We start from the raw sequence: 21,355 nt of genomic DNA on the forward strand, positions 1-21,355 counted from the left end.
AGATTCGGGAACAAATTTCCTATCAGGGACCATGAAAGACCTGTGGGAAGCTCATGGGGTGCATCATTTGGTTGCCACCCCGTACCACCACCAAACCAATGGCCTGGTGGAGAGGTTTAATGGAACTTTGGGAGCCATGATCCGTAAATTCGTAAATGAACACTCCAATGATTGGGATCTAGTGTTGCAGCAGTTGCTGCTGCCTACAGGGCTGTACCACATCCCAGTTTAGGATTCTCACCATTCGAGCTTGTGTATGGCCATGAGGTTAAGGGGCCATTACAGTTGGTGAAGCAACAATGGGAGGGGTTTACACCTTCTCCAGGAACTAACATACTGGACTTTGTAAGCAACCTACAAAACACCCTCCGACACTCTTTGGCCCTTGCTAAAGAGAACCTAAAGGATGCTCAAGCGGAGCAAAAGGTCTGGTATGATAGACATACCAGAGAGCGTTCCTTCAGGGTAGGAGACCAGGCCATGGTCTTGAAGGCGCAACAGGCCCATAAGATGGAAGCGTCCTGGGAAGGACCATTCACGGTCCAGGAGCGCCTGGGAGCTATTAACTACCTCATAGCATTTCCTAATTCCTCTCTAAAGCCTAAAGTATACCATGTTAACTCTCTAAAGCCCTTTTACCCCAGAGAATTACAGGTCTGTCAGTTTACAGCCCAGGGAGGAGATGACGCTGAGTGGCCTGAAGGTGTCTACTACGAAGGAAAAAGAAATGGCGGTGTGGAAGAGGTAACCCTCTCCACAACCCTGGAACGTCTACAGCGGCAACAGATCAAGGAACTGTGCACTCACTTCGGCCCTTTGTTCTCAGCCACCCCAGGACGGACTGAGCAAACATACCACACCATTGACACAGGTAATGCTCACCCGATTAGAACCCCACCCTACCGGGTGTCACCTCATGCCCAAGTTGCTATTAAATGGGAGATTGAAAACATGCTGGAGATGGGTATCATCCGCCCCTCTACCAGTGCATGGGCATCTCCAGTGGTTCTAGTTCCCAAACCAGATGGGGAAATACGCTTTTGCGTGGACTACCGAAAGCTTAATGCTGTTACTCGCCCTGACAACTACCCAATGCCACGCACCGATGAGCTAATGGAGAAACTGGGACGTGCCCAGTACATCTCTACATTAGATTTAACCAAGGGGTACTGGCAAGTACCACTAGATGAACCCGCCAAAGAAAAATCTGCCTTCATCACCCATGCAGGGGTGTATGAATTGAATGTGCTTCCGTTCGGACTGCGGAATGCACCTGCCACCTTCCAAAGGCTGGTAGATGGTCTACTAGCAGGATTGGGAGAATGTGCAGTTGCATACCTCAATGATGTGGCCATTTTTTCTGATTCATGGCCCAAACACCTAGAACATCTGGAAACGGTCTTTGAGCGCATCAGGTGGGCAGGACTAACTGTTAAGGCCAAAAAGTGTCAAATAGGCCAAAACAGAGTGACCTACCTAGGGCACCAGGTGGGTCGAGGAACCATTAACCCCCTACAGGCCAAGGTGGAGGCTATCCAACAGTGGCCTGTCCCACGGTCAAAGAAACAGGTCCAATCCTTCTTAGGCTTGGCCGGATATTACAGGCGATTTGTACCACACTACAGCCAAATCGCTGCCCCACTAACTGATCTGACCAGAAAAACACAGCCAAATGCAGTTAAGTGGACTGATGAGTGTCAGAAAGCCTTTACCCAGCTTAAGGTGATGCTCATGTCTGACCCTGTGTTAAGGGCCCTGGACTTTGACAAACCCTTCCTAGTAACCACCGATGCATCTGAACGTGGGGTAGGAGCAGTTCTAATGCAGGAAGGACCGGATCACAACTTCCATCCTGTCGTGTTTCTCAGCAAGAAACTGTCTGAGAGGGAAAGCCACTGGTCCATCAGTGAGAAAGAATGTTATGCCATTGTGTATGCCCTGGAAAAGCTACGCCCATACGTTTGGGGACGGCGGTTCCAGCTACAAACTGACCATGCTGCGCTAAAGTGGCTTCATACTAACAAGGGAAACAACAAAAAACTTCTCCGATGGAGTTTTGCTCTCCAAGACTTTGATTTTGAAATTCAACACATTTCAGGAGCTTCCAACAAAGTTGCTGATGCACTCTCTCGTGAAAGTTTCCCAGAATCAAGTGGTTAAAAAGTGTTCTTGACATGTTTACATGCTTAGTAGTATATGTAATACTGCATGTGTTTTATTAATCTGTTTATTTTACAGTTCTAGGAGGAAATCACCGCCAGTGGTTCCCACTGTTGGCGATTTGGGGGGCGTGTCATAAACAGTTAGTTAAGGGTTAAGGTTTTTTTCTACCTGTAAAGGGTTAACAAGCAGTACCTGTGAACACTGACCAGAGGACCAATCAGGGACAAGAGATTTTCAAATCTCTGTGGAGGGAAGTTTTTTTTTTCTGTTCTTTGTGTTAGAGAGTCTCTCTTGGGAGTTAAGGGAGTCCAGACATCTTAATCAAGTCCTCCCAGGTTTCTGCAATAAATTCTTCTATTCAAGCTAGTGAGTATTAGCAAAGAACTAGTATTCTTATACTTTTATTTCTGTATTTGCAATTCTGTGTTTTGATATAGAATTTCTTTAATTCTGTACTGTTATTGCTTTTACTGAGAAAGAAAGGAGGGGGGATTCTCTCCAGAGATTGATAAGTTTAGACCCTGTGTATTGTTCCATCTTGGTATTACAGAGACAGTTACTTTCTTTTTATTCTTTAATAAATCTTTTCTGTTAAGGACTTGGTTGATCTTTCCTTGGGTGAAGTCTCAGGGAAAGGGGAGGAGGGAGGCATCCCTCTGTAGTTGAATCCCGGTATCTCTCCTAGGAAAAGGGAGGGGGGAGGAAGCAAGGGGGGGATGGTTTATTTCTCCTGGGTGTAAGAACTCCATGGATTTGGGGCTCTTGGGATCCCCAAGGATTTTGGGGAAGGACTGTGTCCCAATACACGTACATTATTGGGTGGTGGCAGCTTTTACCAGATCTAAACTAGGATTTTAGTTTAGGGGAGTCCATGCAGGTCCCCATATTGGAACCCAACAGCTCTAAGTGGGGTTGAGACCTATGACAGGTGTCTACACAGGGGGTCAGGCTGGTATAACTATGTCACACAGGGGGCGGGTGTGTGTGGATTTTTCACCCCCTGAGTGACAGTTACACCGATATAGGTCTGTAGTTCAGACCAGACCTCAGTTGTCTACGTGGTGGTGGCAGCAGCAGCCGAGGCATTTCTCGATGGCATCTCCCCACCTCCCATCCCTCCAGCAGGAGTTTAATTCACATGAATGCTCTGAACTCTGGGCCTTCGCCGACCAAGGGCAGCAACTGTGAGTGGGGTGCAGGGGAGGGAAAAGGCAAAGGGACGTTAAAGGAGAATTTGTTGGACTTTCACACTGCAAGGGGAGAAACTGAGGCAAAGGACACTGCCCAATATATTCTGGGGTAGGATTTTGTTCATGGCTAAGGCTATGATTATGTCACAGACAGGAGGCCTTTCCCCTCCAATTAGCTCTTCCCCCCAGTAATCCCCACCCTAGAACTGACAAGGGGGGCAGGGAGCTCCCAGATGCCTGCGCTGGGCCCTACCTGGCAAGGCTCCACTGCCGGGGCCTGTCTTCTCCCACGGGCTCAGCCGCGGTGCTGATCTTCTTGACACCTTGGAAAGGGGCTACGTAGGGTGCAGCGGCGGCAGGGAGAAGGCTGTCTCCATCACCAAGCATCCCCGACTCCCCCATGGTGGTTGACGGAGGACCCTCTGCAGTTGCCCAGCCATGCCAGGAAGAGGGGAGACTCCGGGGAGCTCTCAGCTGCCGTGGGGGGTGAGGGTACCCCACAGCATCCCATCCCCCATGGGAAGTGGGGGACCATAGAGCTTCCACTTCTCACAGGTGGCATGGAGCCCGTCGAAGCTCCCACTCACTGCCATGGTGGTGGGGGACCCCGGACTGCCAGCAGCAGTGGCTCTGAGCTGAACCTGCCTCCCTGTTTTGTCAGTATCTTTTTAGAGAAAGTCAGGACGGGTCACAGGCAATCGTGAATTTTTGTTTATTTCCCGCGACTTGTCAGAGATTTTTACTAAAAATATCTTAGCCTTACTCATGGTCACAAGCTTTCAAATAGTGGTTGGGAGGTTTCTCAGATTAATGCCAGATTCCTTTCTCCTTTTTATTAAAAGTTCTCTTTGTTATACAGAGACTCAGTGCTTCTGAGAGGGGATGTATTGCTACTCGGAGGCACCTGGGGTGGTGTGAAGTTTTCCCAGATTACTGGGTGAGAGCTCCAGCTGGTTCTGATTTGTATTGGAACCCCCTAGGTATTGAACCCGGATTGGGTTGCTGCCGCCTCCACCTGGGAGAAAGGTTAGTCCTGGCAAGAAAAGCAGAAAAATGACAGTAGGTTCCAAAGCCACTAAGAGTGTAATGTGCAAACCAGTGTGTTGAATCTGGGAGGTGACGCACAGAGCCCCTGGATCCTGACCCACAGGGATAATGGAGCCAAAGAAAATTCTTCACGGTGCTGAGTGCTCATCGGAGATAATCCGTCTGCACTGACAATCCTAGGGAACAATATGATATATTCAGATCACTACACTGCAAGAGCCAATGCCTGCCTAGTCCACAGTGAGTGACCCCTGGAGCTCTCAGGAGAGCCAAGGGAAGGGAACGCGGAGGTGCCAGGACAGGACATTCTGTTCTGGTGCCTCAGACATCTAGGATACCCCTCGATAGTGACCGACTCTCACTGACACTTGTAATCACTTTCCCAGCTGGCACCCTACTCTGTCTAGGAACTCAGCACAGGGAACTGCTTTGCACCTTTCCAGCAGTAATGAGACCCAGCTAGAGATGACTGTTTCCCAGGTGGGTACTGGAACAGAGCAGAGGACCTCTTACCGTCTTGGTGCTGGTGGTGGGGACAGCAGACAGGGACAGATCGTATGTCTGAGATTTCATACTGAACATTCGGAATCCCTTGATCCATCTCCTGAACTCCTCTCTCACCTGGAGAGTGAGGGACACGGTCACTGCACTATGTAACTAACACTGAGAAGATCAGACATGGCCACCGCGAGGCCGGTGAAGGTGCTGGGTGGGCGCTGACAGGCCGTGGGCGTTACCTGGCGATTGAGGAGACAGTGCACCAGGAAGATGAAGGCTCCCTGCAGGCTGTTGACGATGGTGAATAAATACGCCATGACCGCGGCTGCTGGGCCGACTTGGAGGAGACCAAGGATCCATGTGCAGCCCAGAATGAAGAGCTGGGCGATGGCTTTAAAGGTCAGTAACCTGGATAAAGGCAGATGGAGAGATCCTGTTACAATAACCCTATGGAGAGCAATTGGGTCAGGAGGATCTGAGCAGGGTGGGGTGGAGCTACTGTCCCCTGCTTTCCTATGTGGGACAGGGTTACTCTCAATGCAAACAAACTGGGAATTCATTCCCATGGATCCTAGATATGCTGTTCCCCTCCTGCAATCCCTCACTCCCTTCTGGTGCCAACGACCTTCCAAACCAAGGCATCTGACCCTCCAGGATTGTTTTGTTGCCTTCTCACCTGTGGTCTTTGACAGTGGACACATCTGCATTGAGGGAGGAGAGTTTGTTTCTCAGGATCCACAGGGTCAAGGCAAAGAACATTATATTTATCTATGGGAAGAGTGGGAAATATTTCCTGTAAAACATAACATCTGGGACTGGTGACTCCAGCTGAGGCAGAGAACAATTCCCCACCCCCCAACTTCCCCAGGGGAATATGTAGGGACATTTGTTTCCCCCCCTACAAAAAACACTGCAGAGTGGAGCCCTCTCCCTTCCTCGTTCCTTGGGTCATTAACTTGACTAGACCAAACTCTTCTGTCTTCACTTGGCAAAACTCCTGTTGACGTCCCTGGGAGCTGTGCCCAAGTAATGGCTGCAGGCCTGGGGATACTGCACAGGGACTAATCCTGGGACTGACCACAGCAGATGAGCCAGGTGGGACCTAACTGGGTCTTTCCTTGTGTTTTATGGGCCACATTCCCCTCCCTGCTTCACTGAAATCAATGGGGTCGCAGAGGTGAGAGGAGAATGGGGCCCTGTGGTTCTGTGAGGTACCCACCAGGATTATGGCACAGACTGGTCCCAGGAAGCTCCAATGAAAGCCTCTGTCCAGGCTGAGCCAGCAGCTACAGGGAGGGAGGAAGAAGAAGGTGAGTTTAATGGGATTACTGCCCTTTTTCAGTCCTGGGGGCAGAGAGGGGGTGTCACAGGGCAGCTGGCTCTCAAAAGCGAGATGGATCTCAGCCTGCCTGTGACATGGCCGACTCTCTTGCGGGCACCAGGCAAACAGCCCTTCCCATGTACCTCAGCATCTCCTGCTTTCAGCCACCACTTCCTCTTCCACCTCCTCACATGACCCTTTCTGGTGGATGGGCGCAGTATTGATGGAGGGCCAGACATGCAGCGGAGGGACATTGGCCCAGCTGCACTGAAGGAAGTGGAGCTGCCCTGATTTACAGCAGCTGAGGATCTCGCCTGGGGTGTCTAGAACATGCCACACCCTGTTTTAGTGGAGTCGCTCACTTTAGAGAGGGGATCCGCAGGGATTTGCACACAGGAAGAAGGTGCATTTGTTTCCTACCCACCAGCCCCATAAACCCAGCCTGGGAGCTGGGAGTCAAGCTGGGATCTTTCTGGCTTGTACTTCCGCATCGTCAGTGGGGTGAGGAGTGTAGATGTCTGACAGGGGGCAACTCAACTGCAGCGCTCGGGGCGGCTTAGTGTCCCTGGGGATGGGAAGGGTCCCAGGGGGACATTCAGTTCCCAGGCAGGGCGAGCCGGGAAATCTAGGTTCAAGTCAGAACTGGGGTGAGCTGGAAAAGCGCATGGAACCCACATCCCAGATCCCCTTAGGGACGGGCGCTGCACTTACTGTGTGGAAGTTCCATAGCCACCAGGATTCACCGCTGCAGAAATAGCCACCACCAGCGCTGGGAATCCGTAGCCGAACGGGTACATGAATCTCTTCTTGAACCGGCCGGCGCTGGTGTAATTCACGACCTGCAGGTTCCAGATGGTGAGGAAGAGATGCAGCCCCTCCATGAACATCCAGGTGAAGCAGGCCAGGAAGAGGTAATGTAGGAGGCCAGCAATGACAGCACACGCCACCTGGGGGAGACAGGGAGCCCAGGGACACTGTGGTAGGGAAGGAAAATGCTGAGTATGGGGAGACCTGCCGGGGGGGGGGGGGGGTCACACCGGGATTCTTGTTAGCACAGCTCTCCAGGTATAGCACTCCGTGACTCAGACGGCAGGTTCCTTGGTCTATGGAGGGTCCTGCGGGTGCACATTGCTAATGCAGGAAGGGAGCAGAGATTAGTGGTTAGCGCAGGGGAGCAGGGTTCAGGGGATCCAGGTTCTGTTCCCAGCCTTGCCACAGAGTCTCTGGGTGACCTTGGGCAAGTCACGTAGGAGAGGAATCGAGGCACAGGGAGACTGTGACATTGGGATAGAACTGGCTGAATGTTGCATTGCACTCGAGCAGGAACAGAGCCCAAGCAGAGAGAGACAGCGTGTGTGTGTATGCATATCCATTTATTCATTTCCCAGCATGCTCTTATATACAATATGGTAGACAATCAATTGCTAATTGATTAATCAAATCAACACAGCTGCAGCTATAACCCATAGGGTAATTATCCTACACACCTGTATCCTATTTACAATTAACTGGCCAATGAGAACAAGCCCAAGGCCAGTCCTTCACACACAACTCCCAGCATAATCAGCTCAGTATCTCACATTCTAATCCCACAGCTGAACTCCAGGGGTTGGGGACACTCAGAGCACTGTGCCCAGTGTGAAGGGGCCTAACGGGGTGGAAACACCCCCCCACCCCCCGGGAATCCCCCCATGTCCTGCACAGCCCAGAATCCAGGGAGCACAAAGGGGTTCAAAGTCACACACCCCAGCCCTGCTGCGAGTGGAGGAACAGAGCAGGGGAGAATCAGGCCGTACCTGACTGCTGGGGCGGGTCACCACAGTGAGGAAGAGCAGGTCAGCCAGGAAGAGGCAGAGGCAGAGCTGCAGGTGGAGGGAGGTGCTGACGTTGTGGATGGAGCGGCACAGGAGGAAGGTGAGGATGGCGAGGAAGAGGCACAGCAGGGAGAGGGTCAGTCCCACGTAGGTGATGATGGTCAGTGGGTAGCTCTCCTGTAACACAGCAAAGGGAGAATCACCAGTGACCCCAGCCCAGCCCCCTCGGCTCCGACTCAGCCTTTTCCCCAGCAAAGCCTCCAGTCGCTCCAGGGAGAGCTTTGCCCACGGCTGAGTGTGGAGCTCAGGGTCCAGCCCTGTGACCCGAGTCTCACGGTGAGATACCGTCACTGTGGTGGGAGCCATTAGGACGGCGAAGCTGGAGAGATGGTCACAGCTGCAGGTGGTGTGAGTGCTGTTCGTGTGCACGGCGGTGCAGCCGTCCGGAGACCAGCTGCCGTTCTCGGCCACCACTTTCCAGTAGACGCAGAGAGCCTCTTCCTCCTCTTTTTTGGCCTGGAAACACAACAGAATCATCCTCATCCTCACGGGACCACAGAACATCATTTCTGGTATCCCATGTCTACAGCAAACTCAAGGCCACCTACAGCTCCACGGCTCTCCCCAGGCAGCCCCCAGTGCCCACTGGGGCCATCCCGGTGACAGCAGAGAGAGAACACAGATCCTGCTGCTGCAGAAGTCCAGGCCCTGCTATCGGAGCAAAAGGGAAATAAATCCTTCCTAGCAGTTAGCACTATAAGGAATGTGGCACATGGCTGAGCAGTTCTGACTGCATCCAGCAGAGAGCAGTGCTGTGTGCACACATACCCATATGCACCCTAACCACTTCCCATTACCGTAACAAAGTGGTTCATTACCATATCCCCATATTGACTGGATACATATCACCTCAGGAAGGGATGCTGAGATAAAGTTTCTTGACACCTTAAATGACTGCTTCTTGGAGCAGCTGGTCCTGGAACCCACAAGACGAGAGACAATTCTTAATTTAGTCCTAAGTGGAGCACAGGATCAGGTCCAAGAGGTGAATATACCTGGACCACTTGGTAATAGTGACCATAATATAATAAAATTTAGCATCCCTGTATTGGGGAAAACTCCACAGCGGCCAAACACCATAGCATTTAATTTCAGAAAGGGGGAACTACACAAAAATGAAGAGGTTAGTGAAACAGAAATTAAAAGGTACAGTACCAAAAGTAAAAACCCTGCAAGTTTTGTGGAAATGTTTTAAAGACAACATAATAGACGCTCAACTGAAATGTATGCCCCAATTTAAAAAACATAGTCAGAGAACCAAAAAAGAACCACCATGGTTAAACAACAAAGTAAAATAAGCAATGAGAGGCAAAAAGGCATCCTTTAAATAGTGGAAGATAAATCCTAATGAGGAAAATAGAAAAGAGCATAAACTCTGTCAAATGAAGAGTAAAAATATAATTAGAAAGACCAAAAAAGAATTTGAAGAACAGCAGGCCCAAGACTCCAAAAGTAAGAGCAAAAAATGTTTTAAATACATCAGAAGCAGAAATCCTGTTAAATAGCCAGTGAGGCTATTGGACGATCGAGATGCTAAAGGAGCACTCAGAGATGATAAGGCCATTGCGGAGAAACTAAATGAATTCTTTGAATCAGTTTTCACTGTTGAGGATGTGAGGGAGATTCCCAAACCTGAGCCATTGTTTTTGGGTGAAAGATCTGCAGAGCTGTGCCAAATTGAGGTGTCATTAGAGGAGGTTTTGGAACAAATCGATAAACTAAACAGTAATAAGTCTCCAGGACCTGATGGTCTTCACCCAAGAGTTCTGAAGGAACTCAAATGTGAAATTGCAGGACTATTAACTGTCATCTGTAACCTATCAATTAAATCAGTTTCTGTACCAAATGACTGGAGGATAGCTAATGTGATGCCAATTTTTAAAAATGGCTCCAGAGGTGACCCTGGCAACTACGGGCCAGTAAGCTTCACTTCAGTGCTGGGAAAATTGGTTGAAACTATCGCAAAGAACAAAATTGTCAGACCCGTAGATGAACATAATTTGTTGGGAAATAGTCAACATGGTTTTTGTAAAGGGAAATCATGCTTCACCAATCTACTAGAATTCTTTGAGGGGGTCAACAAGCATACGGACAAAGGAGATCCAGTGGATATAGTGTATGTAGATTTTCAGAAAGCCTTTGATAAGGTCCCTCACCAAAAGCTCTTAAGCAAAATAAGCAGTCATGGGAGAAGAGGGAAGGTCCTCTCATGGATTGGTAACTGTTTAAATGATAGACAACAAAGGGTAGGTATAAATGGTCAGTCTTCAGAATGGAGAGAGGTAAATAGTGGTGTCCCCGAGGGATCTGTACTGGGCCCAGTAATATTTAACATATTCATAAATGATCTGGAAAAAGGGGTAAACAGTGAGGTGGCAAAATTTGCAGATGATACAAACTACTCAAGATAGTTAAGTCCTAGGCAGACTGCGAAGAACTACAAAAGGATCTTACAAAACTGGGTGACTGGGCAACAAAAATGGCAGATGAAATTTAATATTGATAAATGCAAAGTAATGCACATTGGAAAACATAATCCTAACTATACATATAAAATGATTGGGTCTAAATTAGCTGTTACTACTCAAGAAAGAGATCTTGGAGTCAATGTGGATAGTTCTCTGAAATCATCCACTCAACGTGCAGTGGCAGTCAAAAAAACGCACAGAATGTTGGGAATCATCAAGAAAGGGATTGATAATAAAGACAGAAAATATCATATTGCCTCTGTATAAATCCATGGTACACCCACATCCTGAACACTGAATGCAGATATGGTCACCCCATCTCGAAAAAGATATATTGTAATTGGAAAAGGTTCAGAAAAGGGCAACAAAAATGATTAAGGGTATAGAATGGCTTCCGTATGAGGAGAGATTAATAAGACTGGGACTTTTCAGCTTGGTCTATAAAATCATGAGTGGTATAGTAAAAGTAAACAAGGAAATGTTATTTACTCCTTCTCATAATACAAGAACAAGGAGCCACCAAATGAAATTAATAGGTAGAAGGTTTAAAACAAACACAAGAAAGTATTTTTTCATGCAACACACTGTGAACCTCTGGAACTCCTTGCCAGAGGGTTTTTCAAAGGTCAAGACTATATGAGGGTTCAAAAGGAAGGTAGATAGGCCCATCAATGGCTATTAGCCAGGATGGGCAGGAATGGTGTCCCTAGCCTCTTTTTGCCAGAAGCTGGGATTGGGAGACAGGGCATGGATCACTTGATGATAACCTGTCTGTTCATTCCCTTTGGTGCAGCTGCCATTGGCCACTGTCAGAGGACAGGATACTGGGCTTGATTGACCTTTGGTCTGATCCAGTATGGCCGTTCTTATGTTTCATGCTGATTCCCTGAACCCCACTATCTACAGAAAGCGGCTTCCAGATATTCCGGCTCAGGGGTGAGCTAGGCGGAGCTGTTACCCTAGAGCACTTTGCATGCCTATGTGTCATGGCACGACCCCCGGTAACCTCCTCCAGTAACACAGCCCCAAGGCGTCAGGAATAAGGAGGCCTCCTCTTCTCAGGACAATCAGGAGCCAGAAAGGCAGCACGGTCCAAATGCCTAGCAGGAGATTGTGCCTTCTATATGCAACTCTGATAGTCCTGATACAGAGCAAAGAGAGGGGATCTCCCTCCACGCACCTGTTTATGTCGCAGGGTGAAGTTTGCGGGTCTGGATAGGTTAATGGGTCTCCCGTCTCCAATGGCCCCAGTCACCACCCTGGAGTTGAGGTGACTTTTCTCCAGCTTCCCACCAGCCCATTGATTTCCCTCGCTGAGACGTCTCACACTCATGATGGAGTTCAGGGTGGAGTAGGAAATAAAAGCAGCAGCCCCCACACCAGCTGGGAGAGGAGATGATCCCTCGTTAGGGAGATTGGGACACTATTGCAAAGAATGACCCTGCAAGGTGCTCAGGGGTCACAGCGAATCTGTGGCGGATCTGGGAATGGAACCCAGGATCCTGGCCACGACTCTTAAGGTTTAGCCATTGAACCATGCTACCTCCTCCCTCGGAGCCCCCAGCAATGCGTCCTGCTGGAAACGTCCAGCTGCAGGATGCAGAGATGAAGATTCAGGTTTTCTCAGCGAGACCAGGAGAGGAGCTGGCCGGGGATGAGCTTCCCCTGGTGCTGGAGGATTTGGGGCCCTGAATATGGCAGCTGAGGGTCCACGTTACGCTGGTCCCCCACATCTCTGTTTGGGGGTCTAGCTAGACTAGGGCATCCCTGCCCTTTCCATTCTCTGGGCCCACTTCATACCAGAGACCCTCTCATGAGCCGTCTCCCCCCTGTGCCCCCAACTCCTCACTGCTGGGGGCTCAAGCTGTGGGACAGGCAGGAACGAAGGTGTCAGCTCCATGGCCACAGCCTGAGAACCACTGGCCCAGCCAGCAAAGAGCACTCCAGGGCTAGAGACAGAGGCCAGGGCCCGGCCTGGGGATCCATGGGGAGGGAGGGAGGAAGGGGGGAACACAGACTGGGATTCGGTGCCCTGGAACCGCTCTGTGCTGTGGTTTGGTCCCTGGGTGTCTCCATCCCCAGGATGGTACCTTGTGTGGCTGCCTCGGTGATTGTATCACAGCGCACGTCCATCGTCTCCTCGTGAGCGCTCAGTGTGAAGACCTTGCTGTGCTGGCTGCAGTTCCCTGTGACGAGCCGCGTCTGGATAGCTGTGGGGGGTGGGGGTGAGGAATGACAGAGCCCCTCGCTGTGAAACCACTTCCCTGGGAATCTGTCCATTCTGGGCCAGATCCACCCTCTCCCACTCCACTTGGAGCCGGGGGGACTTCAGGGCTCTTCCGCACCACGGGAGGGGGAAGTTTGGAGCCCCCCCTCCAAGTTGCAATGACCACCCCCAATATCTCCTCCCCCCATTCTGGCTCTGTCTCCCTGGAGATGCTGCATCCCCAGCAGGGGGAGTAATGGGGGTGGGGGGAGGCACCTGGCTCAGCGTGGCAGCCCCTAGTGGTGAAATGCCAAATATTACATGTAAACCCTTCTCGGGCACTGCTGTTGCTCCTGGGGACACTGGCAGGGCTGGGTTATATTTCCTGGTGCAGGGGCCGTGCTGTTCTGTGTCAGTACTGAACACAGGCTCACATCACAATGGTATTTAGGCTCTAACTTCCAGTGGATTTGGGGCACAGTGTGTAACCCCGTATCTCACGGCAGCCAGCAGGTGGCGCTGAGAGCCACACGTCCCCCCTCACCCAGAGAATCTGTCGTCACGTTCTGTGTTGTCCTCTCCGGAGACCGGAGTGCAATGGCCAGCGTGGACAGTTCCACTGTCTGCAGGATGAATGTTGCAGCCGACACAACCTCGTCCTTGCCTCCATCCTTCAAAAAGGAGGCGCTGTTCAGGACCGAGTTGAAAGGGAGAGTCGCGTTCTGGGGACAGGAAAGGAAAAGCCCTGGGAGCAAGGAGTCTGGGGGTTCAGGTGCCACGTCCCCTGTGTGTTCCCAGGGGGCATCGGCATCCCAGTCTCTCCCAGTTGAGGGGGCAGAAGTACTGTCAGAAGGGGAGCTCGTTACAAAGGGGGTCCACTGAGGGCTGACTGAGGGCCCCACTGGCACCTGAAGTCAAATGGGGCTAGAACACTTTGTCTTTCCTTGTTTGCTCCTGCTCCCCCATCCCTCCATTACAGATGCCAGGGAACAACATTGTCACAAGCCCACGGCTTCCTAGGCTGTCTCTATGCTGCATCCGGCAGCTGCTCAGAAATGTCTGGCAGGGCAGGGAGAGAGCCCAGATCCTGCTGCCTGAAAAACCCAGGTCACTGACAGATGAGCTGAAGGAGAATCCCCATTAACTGTTAGCAGTATAGCACAGGGGTAGGCAACCTATGGCATGCGTGCTGACGGCGGCACACGAGCTGATTTTCAGTGGCACTCACACTGCTCTGGTCCAGGCCACCGGTCCAGGCGGCTCTGCATTTTAATTTAATTTTAAATAAGCTTCTTAAACATTTTAAAGACCTTATTTACAATACAGACAGCAACAGTTTAGTTATATATTATAGATTTATAGAACGAGACCTTCTAAAAAACATTAAAATGTGTTACTGGCACGTGAATGAAGAGTTGGCACACCACTTCTGCAAGGTTGCCGACTCCTTGTATGGCACCTCTGATGAACAACAACAGTTCTGAACACTAGAGGGGGCATGTGGGTGGACAAACACCAACATGCACTCACACCACTAGAGCACATGTGCACACAGACACAAACACCACTTGAGGGTGCACCCGCCCTCCCCACAGCAGAGGAGGGCACATATCTTTTCTGAGGAGTATCTACATGTCTCCTTCCCCGCCCCCCCAGTGAGACTCCTAACCTGGCACAGCAGCACGCAGGGCTCTGGGGCACACACAGGGGCACTAGTCTGCAGGGCACATTCAAGGGGCGGAGCCTCTCACCTCCAGTGATAACGTCGCACTCCCATCTCCAAACATGGACATCAAAATGTCGAAGGTCGAATTAAGGAAAGAGGAAAAATTGCTGCTTTCACAGCTCCGCTTTCCCTGCAGAGAGACCCGGGCAGAGGGTGAGTTCTGCAGGCGCTGAAGGGCGACCAACATTGGTGTTTGCCTTATGCAGGGCCTGATCCTGACACCCCTCATTGAGTGAATAAAGCTTTTATACCAGACGTGTCCAAGACATGTACGATGGCGCTGTTGCCACAGCGAGAGGTTCATGTGGAGAAAGGGAACAGTTTCTAGTAACAGCTGGAATACATCAAGGCTTGGGACAAAGCCCCTTTTTATTCACATGTGTGCTGGATGCATTGACAGAAAGCAGCCAGAGAGTGGCCCCTTGGCACGTGAGTTTTGCAGCTGATGTAGTGCTCGTGGGGGAGAGAAAAGAGGAAGTGAAAGAAGATGCAGGTAGACATGGAGGTGCATATTGAAAGAAACAGCATGAAAATCAGCAGAAGAAATCACAGTACATGGTCTGTAGATTCAGTGCTCTCCTGCAGGAAGACAATGGGTGTGTAAGTCTGCGGACCAGCCACTAGCAAAGCTACAGAAGTTTTAGAAGGTTCAATATCAATTTGAAACCCCCTAGAATATAATAAGTTGATAAGTTTGTTTATGAGGTTATGTGAAACAGTGTCAAAAGCCTTACTAAGGTCAATATGACACATCCATCTGACGAAGTGAGTATTCACCCACGAAAACTTATGTTCCAATATGTCTGTAAGGCGCCACAGGACCCTTTGTCACTTTTTACAGATCCACACTAACACCGCTACCCCTGTGATACTTGACAAGGTGATAAAAAACAGCCAGCATGGATTTGTCAAGAACAAATCCCATCAAATCAACAGCTTTCTTTGGTAGGGTAACAAGCCTTGTGGATAGCTGAGAAGTAGTAGACATGGTATATATTGACCTTAGTAAGGCTTTTGACACTGTCTCACGTAACCGCATAAACAAACAAGGGAAATACAACCTATATGGAGCCACTCTAAGGTGGGTGAATAACTAGTTGGAAAACCATTCCCAGAGAGTAGTTATGAGTGGTTCACAGTCAAACTGGAAGGGCGTATCCAGTGGGGTCCTGCAAGGATCAGTTCTGGGTCTGGCTCTGTTCAGTACCTTCATCAATGATTTAGAGAATGGCACACAGAGAACACTTATAAAGTTTGTGAATAATACCAATCTGGGAGGGGTTGTAAGTGCTTTGGAGAATAGGATTAAAATTCAAAATGATCTGGACAAACTAGAGAAATGGTCTGAAGTAAATAGGATGAAATTCAACAAGGACAAATGCAAAGTTCTCCATTTAGGAAGGAACAATCAGTTACACACATTCCAAATGGGAAATGACTGCCTAGGAAGGAGCACTGTGGAAAGGGATCTATGGGTCATAGTGGACCACAAGCTAAATATGAGTCAACCATGTAAAGCTGTTCCAAAAAAAAGCGAATTTCACTCTGGGATGTATTAGCAGGAGTGTTGTAAGCAAGACATGAGAAGTAATTCTAAGGCTCTATTCTGCTCTCATTAGGCCTCAATTGGAGTATTGTGTCCAGTTCTGGCACCACATTTCATGAAGGACGTAGACAAGTTGCAGAAAGTCCAGAGAAGAGTGAGAAAAGTGATGAATGGTCTAGAAAACACGACCTATGAGGGAAGATTGAAAAAATTGCATTTGTTTAGTCTGGAAAAAAGAAGATTGAGAAGGGACATGATAACAGTTTTCAAATAGATGAAGGGTTGTTACAAGGAGGAGGGAGAAGCATTGTTCTCCTTAACCTCTGACGATAGGACAAGAAGCAATGGGCTTAAATTGCAGCAAGGACAGTTTAAATTGGACACTAGAAAAAGTTTCTTGTCAGGATAATTAAGAACTAGAATAAATTGCCTAGGGAGATTGTGGAATCTCCATCACTGGAGAATTTTAGGAGCAGGTTGGACAAACACCTGTCAGGGATGGTCTAGATAATACTTATTCCTGCAATCACTGCAGGGAACTGGACTAGGTGGCCTCTGAAGGTCCCTTCCATTCCTATAATTCTATTATATTACAGGGAAACGATGAACTCAACAAAAAACGTAAAAGCAGACTGGGAAAGTCATGGAGTAAAGGGAGAGAAGTGAGGGAGTTCTCTGCAAAAGGAGAACACCTGTCAAATAGAAAAGTAAGATCTAGAAGATGGTCATCAGGCCACACTTTTGTATGGTTCAAAAACCGGGGACTGAAGAAGAGCCAGGAGCTATTCATGAAGACAGAGGAAGTGAAAATGTTAACATGGATGCTTGGAGTTACAAGGACGGGCCATGGTCGACATGAGGGAATTAGGGCAAGTGAAAGTAGGACCAATGGTAATAAAGGTAATAATTGGAGATATACCAATCTCCTAGAACTGGAAGGGACCTTGAAAGGTCATCAAGTCCAGCCCCCTGCCTTCACTAGCAGGACCAAGTACTGATTTTTGCCCCAAATCCCTAAGTGGCCTCCTCAAGGATTGAACTCACAACCCTGGGTTTAGCAGGCCAATGCTCAAACCACTGAGCTATCCCTCCCCAATATGACAATGTCATATTGACCTTAGTAAGGCTTTTGACACTGTTAGAGAAGCTGAGGGATCCATGCTCAGATGGTGTGGGCCTGTGACAAGAAGGTCAGAAGAACAAACAGGAAACAAGGCGCTAAACTTAGATGCAGAAGATAAGAGGATTGGGAGACTCCAGACTAGATGGGTGGCTCAGGCTGTCATACAAAAGGATGTGATGAGCTGTGGAGTTTCTAAGGAACTGCTTCAAGACAAACTGCAATGGAGACGGACTTGAATAGCTGATCGCATGTAGATGGGACCAGCCTAGAAGGATGAGGAGGATCGAGTCCCAGGGATGAAAGGAACAAACACAGTATTGCTGTGATCTTGGATTGGGGTTTACACGGGTCACCGTAATAGCAACAGCAAAGGCTTTTGTCTGGGAATTTCCATATCGGTGGTAAAAAACACAGAGCAAAATCCCCAAGAAATGAACAATGGGGTCAAACGTACCTGCAGAGAGAAATTCCTGAACGTCTCTTTGATGGCCACGAACTGAACGCTGGAGTTAATGCTGGGGACTTGGAGAGATGGGAAGAGAGGAGCAGTCGTTAGAGTTTTCATATCAGATTTTCATATTAACTCACTCCTGCTTAGGGGAAAATCCCCTTCTCTTCCCAGCCCCGATGGCTGCTCTCTGTCCACATGCCAGTCCTGCCCTGCCAATAGTTTAACATGCGGCTGCTGCAAAACTCCCATCTCCCTCCCTTCCTCCCCGTCTCACTCTCTCTCTCTCTCTCTCCCCTCCATTTACACTCCACTTTGCCTGTCCCTGCTGCTCCTGTGGTTTGGTTCTGGACCCAGCTCCCAGTGGACGGGATTTGGGCGGCTGGGCAGGCAGACTGGTAACTCCCGTCGTTGTTGTTGCACTGGGCTCTCTCTGTCCCCCCAGCTCCATACCTGAAGCAGCAGGCCTGGACAGGGGGTGAAGAACCCCTGAGGCTGCAGAAGGAGCTGAGGTGCCCGGCGGGTGCAGAGGCACATGTGCAGGCTGCAGGGAGCAGAACTAATTGCTGGGCCGGGTGAGGGGCACAGAATGAATTAACCATAATGTGGGGGGATTGGTGGAGAAGCTGGAGGCGCCGCGCCATCAGGAACCAGAGATCTCCTGCTGTATGGACAGAACCACTGTATCCTACCCAGGGGAGAATGGGCAGTGCGGGAATGGCCACCAGCACACGGGAGGGTGGCTTCATAAGTCAAAATACAGACCCAACACGATGAGATCATCTTTTTCAAAGGAAAAAATCCCACAATTTTGGGGCCAATCTACTGATTTTGGGGGTCTGACTCCTGATCTCTGCACTCCTGGGGTTGGTGTCACTGACATTCCCACCCAGCGCCCTCTCTGCTCCCTGCCAGCAGGAGGTGGGCTTGCTCTGAGTTCACATGGGAGGAGAGGGGAGCCACCAGAGCCTAACGGGCCTGGCCTCATAGTCACGGGTTCTGGGCACTGAAATCACTGGGGGCTGGGAACGCCCAGCACATCTGATAGCCAGCAGGGGATCCCACTTGAGAGAAAACTTTTTTTGATGGCTTAAGTTCACTCACAAGGGCCCCCCACAGCCTAGGCCTCCTCCCGGTGGGTCCAGATTCTGCTCTCACACTGGGGTAAATCTGGAGATACTCTGGAACTGTGGCCAATGGGAGCTGCGGAGGCGGTGCCTGCAGGTGGAGGCAGTGTGTGGAGACTCCTGACCCACCCCCCACGAGCCGCAAGGACCTGCCAGCTACTTCTGGGAGCAGTGCAGGGCCAGGGTAGGAAGAGAGCCTGCCTTAGCCCTGTTTTGCTGTCGACCGGGACCCACCGAGATAAGCGCCACCCGGCTGGAGCCCACATCATTTACCCCCTCCCGCAACCCCAATACTCTGCCCTAGCCGTGAGCCGCCTCCCAGATCCCACACCCCTTACCACACTCCAATCCACTACCCCAGCCCTGAGCTCCCTCCCTCACCCAAACTCCCTTCCAGAGCCTGCACCCCACAACCCTCCCCCCACAAACCCACCTGCACCCCAACCCCCTTCCCCAGGCTCAGCCCAGAGCCCGCACCCCCTCCCACACCCCAAACCCCTGCCCCAAACAGGGCTGCTCCAGGCACCAGCATTCCAAGCTGGTGCTTGGGGCGGCAATGTGCAAGGGGCGGCAGTCCCTATTGTTTTGCCCCCAAGCAGCGCGCTGAAACACCACCGCGGACAGCGGGGGCAGTCTGTGTGCCCTTAGGGCAGCACGCACGTTTCCATGGTGGCAGCAATTCGGCAGCAGCTTCTATGTTTACTGTCTGGCGGCTTCAGCTAAACATAGAAGCTGCCGCCAAATTGCCACCGCCGGGGAAACGCGCCTGCCGCCCTAAGGGCACACGGACTGCCCCCGCCATCCGCGGCGGCAATTGGTGCACTGCTTGGGGCAGCAAAAACTGTAGAGCCGGCCCTGGCCCCATACTGGTGAAAGTGAGGGAGAGAGGGAGGGAGAGGGATGCAGTGGGCAGGGCGGGGCCTTGGAGAAAGGGAGGGAGAAGGGTGTTTGGGTTTGTGTGATTAGACAGTTGGCAGCCCTAGGGAGGAGACGCTCCGCCCCTGCGGGCCCTGCTCACCCACACCACGGCCTGGCTCCGGCACGGATCAGTCTCATTCCAGCCTGGCCCTGATGTGGCCTCTACCCCGCTCCCCAAGCCAGACCTGGGCACGCTGGTGCCTGTGGCTCTGACATAACCAGAAACACCACAGTGGACGGACAGGCTGGGCTGGGGGAAGGTGAGAGCCCCAGACCAATTCCCAGCTGCCTGCTTCCTTAGGCAAGACCTCTGCCTGTGCAGCCCCAGACCCTGCTCAGCCCCCCAGGTGCCCCCTCCATGCCCCCCGCGGCAGGACCCACCTTTGCACAGGGTCGTGTTCCCGTTAGAGGGGATGTAGCCGGCCAGGCACTCACACTGGTAGCTCCCATTGGTGTTGATGCACGTGGTCTTGGGGCCACAGATATCTGTGGTCTTGTTGCACTCATCGATGTCTGAGAGGGGAAAGCGGGGGAGAGGGTGTCACACACAGCACGGCTGGGAGTGCATGGGGGTGAATGACATGGAGCCCCCAATTTTAGGGGGCTTAGTCTGTCAGTCTGTCGGCTCCATCTAACTCCTCCCCCATTCAATTCTGCTTTCTTCCCTGAGGAAGTAGGGGCAGGGCCCCGGAAGAAAGCTAAGCTCTCCCCGGTATTTATCCATAACGCTTCTGCTTCTCACAGAAATCCTTGTGGGTAAAATCCCCTTCACCTGGACTTCAGCAAACAAGTCAGTCAGCTGGGAGAGTCCAGCGCGGTCACGGATCCTTCCCTTGGGCCGAGTTCCAGCAGCTCTTTCTTTGACTCCCCTTCTTTCTCTTTCCCGTGGCAGCGTTTTGCTATTTCCCGCTACGCCCCTTCCCCTCCGTCATTATTTGCATAAAGGCAGCACCCAGAGCGCTGCACCCACACGGCCATAAAGAGCTTCTAGACTAAATAGACGAGAGGTGGGAGAGAAAACTGAGGCAGGGAATTGCCTAAGGACACTCAGCAGTAACAGAGTGCCCACGTGGGCACCAATGATACTGCCAAGAATGACCTTGAGAGTATCACTGCAGACTACGTGGCTCTGGGAAGAAGGATAAAGGAGTTTGAGGCACAAGTGGTGTTCTCGTCTATCCGCCCTGCGGCAGGAAAAGGCCAGGGTAGAGACCGTCGAATCGTGGAAATCAACGAATGGCTACGCAGATGGTGTTGGAGAGAAGGGTTTGGATTCTTTGACCATGGGATGGTCTTCCAAGAAGAAGGATTGCTAGGCAGAGACGGGCTCCACCTCACGAAGAGAGGGAAGAGCATCTTTGCAAGCAGGCTGGCTAACCTAGTGAGGAGGGCTTTAAACTAGGATCACCGGGGGAAGGAGACCAAAGCCCCGAGGTAAGTGGGGAAGTGGGATATCGGGAGAAAGCACAAGTAGGTGAGTGCAAGAGGGGAGGGCTCCAGCCCCATACTGGAACATCAGGACGATCAGTGAGTTATCTTACATGCCTATACACAAATGCAAGAAGCCTGGGGAACAAGCAGGGAGAACTAGAAGTCCTGACACAGTCAAGGAATTATGATGTAATTGGAATAACAGAGACTTGGTGGGATAACTCACATGATTGGAGTACTGTCATGGATGGATATAAACTGTTCAGGAA

General features: G+C 50.8%; 2 protein-coding genes across 2 annotated transcripts in view; one reads left to right on the plus strand and one right to left on the minus strand.

Moving 5' to 3' along the window:
• The window catches only part of LOC120391375 (adhesion G protein-coupled receptor E3-like), a 326,462-nt gene that overhangs the window by 175,171 nt on the left and 129,936 nt on the right, over window positions 1–21,355 (minus strand). The window contains exon 17 of the mRNA XM_039515002.1: window positions 5,138–5,306. Within this exon, the coding sequence (XP_039370936.1) occupies window positions 5,138–5,306 (169 nt within the window). The remainder of the gene's footprint in view (window positions 1–5,137; window positions 5,307–21,355) is intronic.
• Window positions 1–21,355, plus strand: part of LOC120391415 (A.superbus venom factor 1-like) — a 176,260-nt gene that overhangs the window by 24,784 nt on the left and 130,121 nt on the right. The window lies entirely within an intron of this gene.

This window comes from Mauremys reevesii, linkage group 25 (genome assembly GCF_016161935.1).
Source record: "Mauremys reevesii isolate NIE-2019 linkage group 25, ASM1616193v1, whole genome shotgun sequence".
Classification (NCBI taxonomy): Eukaryota; Metazoa; Chordata; order Testudines; family Geoemydidae; genus Mauremys; species Mauremys reevesii.